The following is a 14,158-nucleotide window of genomic DNA, read 5'->3' as shown; positions in this document are numbered from 1 at the left end:
TAAGCCCATTGTGGGGGTTTTATTTTATTTTATTTTTTTAATATGAAATTTATTGTCAAATTGGTTTCCATACAACACCCAGTGCTCATCCCAACAGGTGCCCTCCTCAATGCCCATCACCGACTTTCCCCTCCCTCCCAGCCCCCATCAACCCTTAGTTTATTCTCAGTTTTTAAGAGTCTCTTATGGTTTGGCCCCCTCCCTCTCTTTTTTTCCCCTTCCCCTCCCCCATAGTCTTCTGTTATTTTATTTCTTTATGATTTTTTTTTACTGTTTATATTTTTGAGAGAGAGAGAGAGAAAGAAAGAGTAAGAGAGACAGAGCGTGAGTAGGGGAGGGCCAGAGAGAGAGGGAGGCACAGAATCTGAGGCAGGCTCCAGGCTCTGATCTGTTAGCACAGAGCCCCACGTGGGGCTTGAACTCACGAGCTGTGAGATCACGACCTGAGCCAAAGTCAGACGCTTAACTAACTGAGCCACCCAGGTGCCCCTAAAACTAGTCATTCTTAAAATAAAAACCCAAACCAGCTATTTATCAGCTCAGAAATCTTATCTTCATGTCAGTTTCAAAGCATCTTTTTTTTTTTTTTTAGTTTTTTAAGTTTATTTATTTATTTTGAGAGAGAGAGAGTATGTGAGCAGGGAAGATGCAGAGACAGAGGGTGAGAGAGAGAATCCCAGGCAGGCTCCACGCTGTCAGCACAGAGCCTGATGTTGGGCTCCAACTCATGAACCGTGAGATCATGACCTGAGCTGACACCAAGAGTCAGGCACTTAACCGAATAAGCCACCAGGTGCCTCACAGAAGCATCTTCTACCAGTGAGTATGGTCCAGGTCCCCTGAAGCCCCTGCTGACTGACTGCTGGCAGGCCTTAACAAGCATCATTGCTCAATATACTAGTTATTAAAGATAAAATAGAATACAAACCCAGGTTTACTGTATTGGTCATAGAAAATCTCCATTAGCAGGTTCCAGGTAATGCCTCCATTGACAGAATATTCCAGGAGAACACCTTGGTTACGGTTATTTGGTGTAATCAGGCATCCGTACATGAAGTAAAACTGGATAAACTCGGCATTAGTGAGGTTTAGATCCACTGTGACTAACAGTCGACTACAACCCTAAGGGTGAAAAGCAGAATCCAACAATGATAAAGAATCGTAACTGCAGCTTAAGGTTTTCTCTGGCTTGCATCAGTTTTATATTTCTTTTGTAATACAAGTTGCATGGCATAGTAATACTAATTTTTGTGTCATTTCTCCTGTTACCCTAGCTCCCAGCATGGTCTATGGCACACAGTAGGTACTCAGAAAATACTTGCTAAACTTTGAAATTTCAGGATCAGAACTTACTTACAAAGGATATTTTCTCATAAGCAATACGAGAGTTGAAATTAAAGTAGCTATTCTGTCTTTATTAAACCATTTCCAGGTATTCATAGGCATTTTTAGGTTTTTCAAAAGGTAGCAGCTATTAATAAATTAGCACTTAAAAATGTTTATTTATTTATTTTGAGAGAGAGAGAACATGAGCAGGGGAGGGCAGAGAGAGAGAGAGAGAGAGAGAGAGAGCACAAGCAGGCTCTGCACTCAGTGCAGAACTGGACATGGGCTGGATCCCATGAACTGTGAGATCATGACCTGAGCCAAAATCAAGAGTTGGACACTTAACCAACTGAACTAACTACCCAGGCCCCCCAATAAAATAACATTGTTCATATGATTACTTTAATATGAAATTTAACAATAACTACATTGAAGAATTTCATATAATTTAATTATAATTAGAGAGAATAGTTGTAATTATTTTTATTTAAACTTTTCTGGCTGATTTCAGTGTCATCTACATTAATTTATTCACGTAGATAGGTAGATGTCTCTTAGTTGAACACATGAGGAAAACTAGGCCTCTTGGAGTTGTATTTAAGCCAAGAAGAGTATTATCAACACTGCATTCTTAGTCAGTGTTGAGGATCACAGAGACTCTATATTGTTGCTCTTGGCTAAAACACTGATTATAAGGGCTCAGTCGGTTAAGCACCTGACGTTGGCTCAGGTCATGATCTCATCGTTCGTGGATTCAAGCTCCACGTTGGGTTCTGTGCTGACACCTCAGGGCCTGGAGCCTGTTTCGGATTCTGTGTCTCCCTTTCTCCCTGCCCCTCCTCTGCTAGTGCACACTCTTGCTCTCAAAAATAAACGTTAAAAAAACCACACTGAATATAAATGATATACTTCATTGGCACAAATGCAAATTCTAAGGTAGGAAATTGTAGGGAAATAAAGACCTGACAGTGAATTTGTAATTTTTAAAAATTAAATTGCTTGGGAATGCAAGCTGGTGCCGCCACTCTGGAAAATAGTATGGAGGTTCCTCAAAAAACTAAAAATAGAACTACCCTACGACCCAGCAATTGCACTACTAGGCAGTTATCCACGGGATACAGGTGTGCTGTTTCGAAGGGACACATGCACCCCCATGTTTATAGCAGTACTATCAACAAGAGCCAAAGTATGGAAAGAGCCCAAATGTCTATCGATGGATGAATGGATAAAGAAGATGTGGTATATATATATTATGGAGTATTACTCGGCAATCCAAAAGAATGAAATCTTGCCATTTGCAACTACGTGGATGGAACTGGAGGGTATTATGCTAAGTGAAATTAGCCAGAGAAAGACAAAAATCATGACTTCACTCATATGAGGACTTTAAGAGACAAAACAAATGAACATAAGGGAAGGGAAACAAAAATAATATAAAAACAGGGAGGGGGACAAAACAGAAGAGACTCATAAATATGGAGAAGAAACTGAGGGTTAGTGGAGGGGTTGTGGGAGGGGGGATGGGCTAAATAGGTAAGGGGCACTAAGGAATCTACTCCTGAAATCATTGTTGCACTATATGCTAACTAATTTGGTGTAAATTTAAAAAAATAAAAAAAATAAATAAGAAAATTAAATTGCTTATGAAGCGTTTTTTAATCATCGTATTAAAGAAATTCTATTTTTATACAAGTTATCTCTGGCAGCAAGGTAGAATGACTATAAAATTTCTCAAAGATATTTTCTAACATTGCTGTTGTCATTCACAATATAATCTGCTATAAACAAAAATGTCTAATCATTACTGACAATTATTCTTCCTTGGCTAATTTATAGAAAGAATTAATTTTTGCTAATAAATTCAGGAAATGCTGAGGTTCATCTTCCTGAGTTTTGGCTCCTTAAATCCCAAATCTGTTGCAAGCTGAGGAGTTTTCAATTAGGGCATCACCCAGATGGAAGACCCTCAGATTTTGTACAAGCATTCTCTCCCAGGATGAAAATTCATTGAATTTTTTCCCTTTTAACTTTTAATTTTTATTTATTTTTTAATTTTATTTTTAATTTTTTAAAATTTACATTCAAATTATGTAGCATATAGTGCAACAATGATTTCAGGAGTAGATTCCTTAATACCCCCTACCCATTTAGACCATTCCCCCCCCCCCAACAACTCCTCCAGTAACCCTCAGTTTGTTCTCCATATTTATGAGTCTCTTCTGTTTTGTCCCTCTCCCTGTTTTTATATTATTTTTGTTTCCCTTCCCTTATGTTCATCGGTTTTGTCTCTTAAAGTCCTCATACGAGTGAAGTCATATGATTTTTGTCTTTCTCTGACTGACTAATTTCACTTAGCATAATACCCTCGGGTTCCATCCACATTGTTGCAAATGACAAGATTTCATTCTTTTTGACTGCCGAGTAATACTCCATTGTATGTATGTATGTATGTGTGTGTGTGTATGTGTGTGTGTGTATATATATATATATATGTCTTCTTTATCCATTCATCCATTGAGGGACATTGGGGCTCTTTCCATACTTTGGCTATTGTTGATAGTGCTGCTATAAACATGGGGGTGCATGTATCCCTTCAAAACAGCACACCTGTATCCCGTGGATAACTGCCTAGTAGTGCAATTGCTGGGTCGTAGGGTAGTTCTATTTTTAGTTTTTTGAGGAACCTCCATACTGTTTTCCAGAGTGGCTGCACCAGCTTGCATTCCCACATTGAAGTCTTTTTCTAATGTGTACTTAAATATGCCTTGTGCTGACACTACCTGCATAATTAAATGGTCTCTGTTGATTTGTGATAGGAAAATGTTGGAAATAGTATTTTCTGATTTGTGCAAAGTTGCAAGTTCACATCAGGGTTGTTGTGCATTGAGAGGGTCTAATGCTGGATCTTGATTTGCCAATGAAACTTCAGAAAGACACTCAGTTCTTTTGGGGAAAACTCAGAGGATGCAGAAATGAATAACCGGTTGCCAAATGCTCACCCCGCTGAAATGGAGAGCCATTCCCGAAGCCACGGCACCACACACGGTACTTAGTTTCCCTCCATTCACAGTCAACCAGTTCTGGGTGGAAGGAGCTCGATTGAAGTTGTCTTTGAGCTGGGTTGGAAGGGAGGTCTCGGGCTCATCACAGTACAGGCCACCCCATTGCTCGTCACAGCTGGGTGTGGAGAAAGACAAAGGAAAAGTCAACATGAAGCAAAACCACCACAGTTGTGTTCTCAAATTAGTGAGGCCAACTGCTATTCCTAGTCCAGGATGATGAAAGCTTACTTATCTTCACAGAACTGCCCAGAATTTACCCGCTCTCCTGAACAGTGCATCAGGTTAGAAATAATCTGTGAATTAACTGCCTCTAGGCATACCTAAAGTAATGACTTGGGTTTACAGGGAAAGAAGCAACTTCAAGGAATTTACTAAAGTCCTGTTTCTACATGACACAGCTCTAAAAAAGCTGATAAATAATTGTGGCTGCCAACCTGAACTGGTACCTCTTAATAAACTTACGAAATTGGTCTTTGTAAAGAGGCTTTGGGCCAATTAGGAATCCAAGATGCCATGTTCCAAACAGCAGAGGGTACTTTGGGTAGCATCTGTCATCTCTGCCCAAAGGACTGACCTCCCTGTTCAATGGGGAAGGAATATGAATATAGGGCTGGAGGCTCTGGGGAATCATTAATTGATGAAAGACCTCCCAGGCATGTGGGTTAATGGAGAAGGGGGTATAAATTCTCTACTCACATCTTCATGTCTACTACCCCATCAAATAGCAAAATCTTTGAAAACCAAACATACAGTACATAACACACACACACACACACACACACACACACACACACTTTCTCTCTCTCACACACACACACATACACACACACTCTCTCACACATACACACACACACTCTGTCTCACACATACACACACTCTCTCTCTCTCTCTCTCTCTCACACACACACATACACATACACATACACACACACTTTATTTAGATCCTTCCAAGGATGCTAAGTCTCTCTAAGTAAAATACTAGGCCTCTCCATCAAACAGGCATTTAAAAACCTTCTTATGCAAACAATGTGAGAATACGATCCAACCACAAGTCATGCACATCATTACATATGCTTAGACCTAAGTGAGAAAAATACTTATGGCATATTATTTTCAGTCAGAATACACTGAGTTCCTGAACCTCTCCTGTCCTTTTCAGGTCTCAGGTGTGTCACAGGAACACAGAAGGAAATAAAACATAGTCAATTATAATTCATGTTTCTCTGGACAAGATAGCTGTTGTTCAGTTCCTAATCTCTAAGCAAGGATATAGATACAATGTCCACAGACTCCATAGTTAGCTCAGTATCAGATTTCAAGAAAAATGTGTAAACCAAGGCAGCTTCAGAGTGATTAAAAATCCAGTTTTGGCAAAATCTCCTGGCTGGAATGTGAATCAGGAACTTCCTATGCAAGGAAGGAAAAACAAAGCCTACTTACACACAGTTTCCTTGGATGCACCTTCCATGGCCACTGCACATATCTACACAGCCGTCCCCAATATAGACATTATCTATCGCCCATGTCTGCTGCTTGTCAAAAGGAGCTGGTTGATGCCAACGGAAACGAGTGGCTTGAGACCTTTGAAGAAAAAGAGAATTATAATGAAGGCTGTGGTGGAAAAGAAAATGTGTCCTGGTGTATTTGAGCAAGTGCATGGAAGGGTGTAACAAAAACACAGGTACACCGCTAACTTGTATTCTCAGAAAAAGCGTTCATTATTGCAACAGTCTCTGCAAAACTGATTAACAACACCAGACCGCAATGAACTGTAATAGCTTGAGAGTATATTTTGGGCTGAGGATCTTTCTGCGTCTTGTAAAAACAGACTAAAACAGAAACTAAAACTAATCCTAACCAGTAGCCTCAGGGGGGACAGCAAGCCCTGAATTTTGTATGGAAACCATTGTGGAGTGATACCAGGGCTGTTGCTAAGTTATATTTGCTCCCTACCCCTCAATATTTGACTTGGAAAGCAGCATATGGGCTCGACTTCAACTCCTATGTGTGCCCTACAGTCACACACTTTTGTGCAGTGGGCCTACCGTTCTACTTCATAACGCATTTGTGAGGAATTCTCAACAACAAAAGTCTTAAGAAGACAGAGTGTAAATCAGGGAGAGCAATGAAACCCTAGATAACTGGATAGAGAAAAGAGAGAGGGTAGTGAGACCAGACTTATTTTATATTCATTCAAATGCAGCATAAATAAAATCAAAACAGAGATGCTCCCGATCCAGAAGCAGAAATACATTTGCTCATTTGCACGGTTTTGGGGAGTGTCTCGTTCCGAAGCACAAATAAACATGTTTTCAGAGACACTAGATGGCGGTAAATCCAAACAGTGCCCTAGGCTCAAGAGACTGAACATTCAGAGACCGGGAGATGAAACACTTTGCCAAAGCAAGTTTTGTTTTATGGATTCATACACTTTTGTCATTAAGAGACCGTTACTCACATGACTGAGAGCTATTTGTTTTGAGCAGGACAAAAGACCAAACACCAGCAAGGACTGTGTATTTTCTAATTGAAAACACATACATTAAGTTGAGAAAACAGAAGACACGGACCAGCACTAAAATCTCCATTCTGAAAATGCATAGGGTTTGATATTTGATATTTGCTTACTGAGCATCTACACACTGATTTTTCCATTACATCTCTTGCTCCTCAGCTCTCAGCAGACTACCTAACATCCTCCTATCGCTTCCTATGACATTTAACTTTCCACCGCAAATTCTGCCTTGGTCCATGAGGTGCTGTTTGAGCGGGGAGTGGGGGGGCATCCTCCAGCCCTGCATCCTGGCTACCCACTCTGGAGCGTTGTTCCTTCTCTCAGTTCCCAGAGCTCATGACACTTTGTCCCACCTTCTGTCTGCACGTTCTTCCTCTCTCTGCCTGGTTCCCCTTTATGTGTCCTTTAGGACTTGGATGCTGTGTCAGGTCCTCACAGAGAAATTTTCTTTCGGATCCCTTTAAAAATCATGTTTATTCCAAGAACAGCAAGCTGTTCTTTTACTTTTATAGCATTTATTATCACAATTGTAGTCGTATATTTATTTGCATATGTATTTCTTGAATGTCTGTCTCCTCCTCAAAAGTGTAAGTTACCAGGGAGCAGCATTATTCCTTTCTTTCAACATTATCCCCTCAGTGCCCAGTGCCTAGCACTTAGTAGGTGAAAGAGTTGGTATCCAGGGGCTACCGTTTTGACAGGAAGCAGTGGGAAGATGCCCCCCCCCCCCGGGGTTGTGCAAGTCAGTGGCTGTGACGTTTAGTTTAGTTAATGCTTAATGATGAAAATTACTAACAGATCACATGTGGCAGCATCTTACAAATAGTACAGTGGAATATCATATTTCCATAGCACATCATTACTTGGATTCTTTAAAAATATTTTTTTAAGTTTATTTAGTTTTGAGAGGGGCAGAGAGAGAGAGAGAGAGAGAGCACAAGCAGGGGAGGGGCAGAGAGAGAGAGGGAGAGAGAGAATCCCAAGCAGGCTCTGCACCACCAGCACAGAGCCTGACATCAGGCTCAAAATCACAAACCGTGAGATTATGACCTGAGCTGAAATCAAGAGTCAGATGCTCAATCGACTGAGCCACCCAGGCATCCCATCCTTACTTGGATTCTAATAACGAGTCAACACTTACATTCTTCTCCTTTCTTTCAGACTATAAACTTCCGAAGGGCAGGAAATAATCTCTATATTGTTTCGTATCTCTAGTGCTCATAGAGGGTAGGCAAGTAATGTTTGTTCTGCTAATGTTTTATAACGCTCCATCAAAGCCTTTATCACTTTTTATTAAGGGTGTTTATTTATGGGGGGGCGCCTGGGTGTCTCAGTTAAGTGTTCGACTTCAGCTCAGGTCGTGATGAGTTAAACTCCCACATCGGGCTCTGTGCTGACATCTCGGAGCCTGAAGCTTGCTTTGGATTCTGTGTCTCCCTCTCTCTCTCTGTCTCTCCCCTACCAGCCCTCTGTATCTCTCTCTCTCTCTCTCTCTCTCTCTCAAAAATAAACATTAAAAAATTTTTTAAAAGAGGGCTTATTTATGTATAGTTTCCTCTGTTGGCTTGTTCTCCTTATTTATCTTTTTATGGTTGGTGACGCCTATAGATGGTGGGCTTCATAAATGTTTACTGAAAGAATAGTAAATTGATAGCAATTGATATGGCCAGGAAGAATCAAATAAGAGACATCTTGTAGGGTGGGTAGGTAGGGACTGGGGATCAGCTGTGGAAGGGGCAGTGATCTGATGGCTGTCAAATGGGGAGAGGAACTCTGGGCAGCTGAGAGGTGGCATGAGCTGCCTAGCAGGTTTTGGCTGTCTGAACATTGGTTGTGTTTAATCACAGTCTGGGCAGCCACTTAATGGAGAGACTGTACAGAAGATTTAGGAGGCAAAGGCATTGTTGGGGTTGATAGCTTTTATGGGGACTTCCAACCATGACATGTTTAGTTTGTACAACTCTGTGGCATTCCACAGAAAAGGAAACAGTGGGAGCCGATGTGTAGAATGTACTAAAACTGAAGTTGGCCACCACGAGTAAAGATATTAAAGGGCACTAATCTTTACTCTGGTACTAGTAAATCCTATGTCCATGGTGAATAATTTAACATAAATAATGAGGGGGTTAACTTGGAGGACTTAGTCTAAGGCCCTGCCTCCAGTGTGATGATTTTATATTCTTGGGAATAACTACACTAAGTAATTATGTATCCATAAAGCTAGTGTCAATACATTATCCAATATTATTTTACAGGACAAGGAAACACTTTCACTAAGGGGATGAATTGGAATAGAAGTTAAAAATGAAGGTCTGGAAGTTGAATTTCCAGGACTTCTTATTCCCAGCCCTGTCACAACTTCACTATGTAAAGGGGCCAAATCATTTATGTTTATGTGCTGACACTTCCCCATCTGTAAAACTAGGAAAATGCTACTTCCCACCTCACAAGGGTGTTGTGAAAATTAATTAGCTCGTGTTTACCAAGACCTGTGAGTGTCTTGGTGAAATCCCTCGGCAGGTGTCATCATTTTCCTGAAGCTTCCTTATAATGACGGCCACTACCAGCTGCTGCTTCTTGGAGTTGGAGGGAAAATGGCCCCAGAGCATATTTCTCCTTTTCCATACCCTTGAAATGTCTCCCCTTGCTTCTTTTCTGAATTTATATCATTTTCTCTCCATCTACAGCACATAGTAAGTGCTCCATAAGTGTTGTTTAATAATTGAACATCCACTGCTATGAAGTTAAAAAATGTTACTGTCAATAGTATGGTTTCCATCATTTCTCTCCCCAGGAACCTTTCCCCACATTGTCTCCCCACCTTTTAATAGTTTTCTTTAAAAAAATTTTTTTTTCAACGTTTATTTATTTTTGGGACAGAGAGAGACAGAGCATGAACGGGGGAGGGGCAGAGAGAGAGGGAGACACAGAATCGGAAACAGCCTCCAGGCTCTGAGCCATCAGCCCAGAGCCTGATGTGGGGCTCGAACTCACGGACCGTGAGATTGTGACCTGAGCTGAAGTCGGACACTCAACCGACTGAGCCACCCAGGCGCCCCATTTTCTTTTCTTTTTTTAATGTTTATTTATTTTTGAGAGAGAGAGAGAGAGAGAGCGCCAGGGAGGAGAAGAGAGAGAGGGAAACACAGAATCCAAAGCAGGCTCCAGGCGCTGAGCTATTAGCACAGAGCCTGGTGTGGGGTTTGAGCCCACAAACTGAGAGATCATAACCTGAGCCAAAGTCGTTCACTTAACCGACTGAGCCACCCAGGCACCCCTCTTTTGAATGGGAGGTTGTAAGTAAGGTGGGCAAGGCTTGACTCTAGGCAGCTTGCTGCAAGGCTCTTAGGAGCAGACAGGCAGACCCGGATTCCCACAGTTGTCAAAATAAGGAGGACGTTCTCAGGGGGAAGTGGAATGCTTTTCTTTGATTCCTAGTGACGGGCTTTTAACCCTACCGTTCTTTTTTAGTTTTGGGGTGTGGGCAGTCTGGAACTGTCTGAAGCTCTGCTCACTCAGCTCCAGTACCCTTCCCAGGAACCTTCCTCCGGAGCTGGTGTGCTTTGTTTAGAGGGTGGAGTTCAGAGTCTGGATGCAAATGCCTTAATTGCTGGCTGCTTTTGAGGACAGACCTGGTGGTTCTACCTGCTTTGATTACAGTTCTTTAACGAGTGGCCCTCTTTACCATCCCTTAACGCAGCTTGTAGCATTTCTGCGGCTCTTTTGCAGAGCTAGCACTTACTCTCCTTAGCATCCTCCTGGACTCCGGTTCCTCTACTGTGACTCCCTTACTCTTGTCTCATCTGCCTTTCAGTTGCTAGGAATTACTCAACATTTTTGATCCACCGAAGATACTGTTTCTTGACTACCGGTGTTATTAAGGTTTTATTCTTTTTTAAAGGTTTTTTAACTTTTACGATTTTAAAAATTTATTTTGAGAGAGAGTGAGCACGCACACAAGCAGGGAAGGGGCAGAGAGAGAGGGAGAGAGAGGACCCCCTGAGGCTCTGCGCTGCCAGCCTAGAGCCTGATGCCGGTCTCAAGCCCACGAACTGTGAGATCATAACCTGAGCTGAAATCAAGAGTTGGCCACTTAACTAACTGAGCCACCCAGGTGCCCCGAGGTTCTATTCTTTAAAAACAAACAAAAATAATTTCATGGGGGACTTTTAGGAGGAAAGGTGGGTGCTGTCTGTGTTCCTTTTCTAATAACATCAAGAGGCTGCTTTGTCCTAAAACATCTTCACAGTTGATCTGCTGGAATCATTCCTTGGGGAAGAAGTATGCTCCCTGGCTGCAGGTCAAAGGTAGTCCAGAAAGTATCAGTCAGACCTCAGATACAGTTACTTAGAGTGAGTGTTAGCTTTCTAGAAGAACCTAGATGCTGTAAGCAGTGGAGAAGCATTATCCCTTTCCCTACAAGAATTGTAATCTTATCATGGGTACAATACGTATAAATCTAATATCTGGAAGCAACTTTATCAGCTCTGTTCCAACACAGAAATGTGTGACATTGACACTAACGCTAGGAGCTAAGAAAAGGAAGATGCTGTTGCAAGCTGGTCTCGATGAATCGTGTTTGATGGAACGAAATCGGAGTTTGAACCAGAACTTAACAAGGATAGGTAGAGTTTAACTAGTCAAGAGTGGGGGAGAGAATGTTTTTCGGATAAGCTGAGGAAGTGATGACAATAGGAAGCGGGGCGGGAAAGCAGTGTAGTTCGAGGCACTGTGCAAAGACCCGCAGGGCTTAGAAAGTTAGAAGAGGTCTGGGAGGTGAGGCTGGACAAGAGTGGCACATTATAAGCATTGGCTCTCTTCTCTCTTTAGGTTCTAATTTGTCCGCTGACCGAGTTCCTCTGGCTAAGGCACTACCTCTGTGAATTTCTTTCTACTTCTTTACAAAGATGTCCGTTATTTTAGGCCAGGGAGAATTTAATTATCGAGGATTATATATGGTGTCATAAGGAGTTGAATGAGTAAGCAAAATGAGTATCCATTTTAGACTTGTTGAGCAAGAGAATATTAATGATGAAAAGATTTTTTTTTGTTTGTTTTTGAGAGAGAGTGAGTATGGGAGAGGGCAGGGAGGGGCAGAAGGGAGAGAGAGAGAATCTTTTTTTTTTTCCATTTTTTTTTATTGCTTATTTAGTTTTGAGAGAGAGAGAAAGCCAGGGAGGGGCAGAGAGAGAGAGAGAGACACAGAATCTGAAACAGGCTCCAGGCTTTGAGCTGTCAGCATGGGGCCTGATGCAGGTGTTGAACTCACTAACTGTGAGATCATGAGCTGAGCCAAAGTCAGACGCTTAACCAACTGAGCCACCCAGGTGCCGACAGAGAGAGAGAGAGAGAGAGAGAGAGAGAGAGAGAGAGAGAAAGGTATCTCACGACCCTGGGCTTGATCTGTTGACCCTGAGATCATGACCTGAGCCAAAATCAAGAGTCAGATGCTTAACCAACTGAGCCACCTAGGCACCCGTATGATGAAAAGTATTTTAGAAATGTTCAGCTAGTTGGAGGATATAGACGGGTTGCAGGGGATGAAAACCTGTGGTCTGTGTGGTAAAAAAGATCTTTCCGTTAGGTCCAATGTGAAATGAAGAGACTAGACCAGGATAGTGAAACTGGGAAGGTAAAGATACACTTGAGAGAGAATGGAGAGAACTTGGTAAGTGGATATGTGTAGAATTTTAAACAGAAAGAAGCCAAAGATAGTTACAAAATTCTAAATAGGATGACTAGAAGAATTGGCTGAGATATGAACATTGGGAGAAGAACAGATTGGGAGGAAGTTACAAATGTTGATGAGTTTGGGTTTGAACAGGTGAGTTTGAAGTACCAGTGAACATCCAGACTGCCTGGTACTTAGCTACATCCATGGGACTTGAACTTCAGTGAGCCTTAGCTTGCCCTTCTCATCCTAGTTTCGTTCTTTTGGGAGCAGATAAGGGATGAGACATACCCAGTCATCCTAAAACGAAGCATAGTAGTTGAGAACAGCTTCTGTGCTCATACTGTCTGGGTTAAAATACTGGCTCTTCATTACTTAACTTTGTGACCTCCAGCAAAATTGTTCAACCGATTTGAGTTTCTTCATCTGAGAAACTGGGGATTGTCACTCCAGGCTCTGTGCTGACAGCTCAGAGCCTGAGCCTGCTTCGAATATCGTGTCTCCCTCCCTTTCTGCCCCTCCCTGGCTTGTGCTCTGTCTGTCAACAGTAAACAAACATTAAAAAAAAAAATTGTTGAAAAGCCTTTCTGGGTCTATTTAAAAAAAAAAAAGAGAAAAGAAACTGGGAATAGTAACACCACCCATATCCTATGGCCACTGTGAGGATGAAATGGGATAAGCATAGACTGAGCTTAGAATACTGCCTGGCCCACCGTAAAGACATATTACATGCAAGGTATTATTGCTGTCCAGCCTATTTACCTAAGGGTTGCCTTAGATAAAGGTTTCTTTCTGTGTTTGACACAGCAGTGTGCCTGAGGTGGTGTCCAGGTTTTGTGCCGCTTAACTCCCATGTTTGACGGGCTAAGCTGGATCCTGGAGGATTTGCAGTCGGAAGTTTTAGAGATTCACAATAGGGGATCACTTTTTTTTTTTTAATTTTTTTTTCAACGTTTATTTATTTTTGGGACAGAGAGAGACAGAGTATGAACGGGGGAGGGGCAGAGAGAGAGGGAGACACAGAATCGGAAACAGGCTCCAGGCTCTGAGCCATCAGCCCAGAGCCCGACGCGGGGCTCGAACTCACGGACCGCGAGATCGTGACCTGGCTGAAGTCGGTCGCTTAACCGACTGCGCCACCCAGGCGCCCCAGGGGGGATCGCTTTTTAAATGGAGTACGCTGCGTTGGAAAGTGTTACTAGTTAAGTTTTCCGTAATAAACGGATCAAGCCTTTGTTTTCTCAGAACCATTCTGCCTCTCTGTGCCTTAACTTTTCTCTATTGAGGAAACAAGGAGAATGTGAGAATAAAGAAATTGTGTGCCTGGGAGAACTGTGTGGATAAGCATCAGGAGCCCATGGGAGGAGTCACTCATTTTTTTTTTTTAATTTTTTTTTCAACGTTTATTTATTTTTGGGGGGACAGAGAGAGACAGAGCATGAACAGGGGAGGGGCAGAGAGAGAGGGAGACACAGAATCGGAAACAGGCTCCAGGCTCTGAGCCATCAGCCCAGAGCCCGACGTGGGGCTCGAACTCACGGGCCTCGAGATCGTGACCTGGCTGAAGTCGGACGCTTAACCGAC

General features: G+C 42.2%; 1 protein-coding gene across 2 annotated transcripts in view; it reads right to left on the bottom strand.

The window, feature by feature from the left end:
• Positions 1-14,158, bottom strand: part of RELN (reelin) — a 528,348-nt gene that overhangs the window by 40,631 nt on the left and 473,559 nt on the right. For both annotated transcript variants that reach the window (XM_047096965.1, XM_047096964.1), the window contains exons 47-49: positions 5,829-5,969; positions 4,326-4,503; positions 929-1,122 (exon numbers count right to left, since the gene is read on the bottom strand). In XM_047096965.1, the coding sequence (XP_046952921.1) occupies positions 929-1,122; positions 4,326-4,503; positions 5,829-5,969 (513 nt within the window). The remainder of the gene's footprint in view (positions 1-928; positions 1,123-4,325; positions 4,504-5,828; positions 5,970-14,158) is intronic.

This window comes from Lynx rufus, unplaced genomic scaffold (genome assembly GCF_022079265.1).
Source record: "Lynx rufus isolate CCGP_SWC_20201006 ecotype Redwood Valley unplaced genomic scaffold, mLynRuf1.p SCAF_4, whole genome shotgun sequence".
Classification (NCBI taxonomy): Eukaryota; Metazoa; Chordata; class Mammalia; order Carnivora; family Felidae; genus Lynx; species Lynx rufus.
The sequence above is the reverse complement of the archived record's forward strand: the minus strand, read 5'-3'. Positions and strand labels throughout refer to the sequence as shown.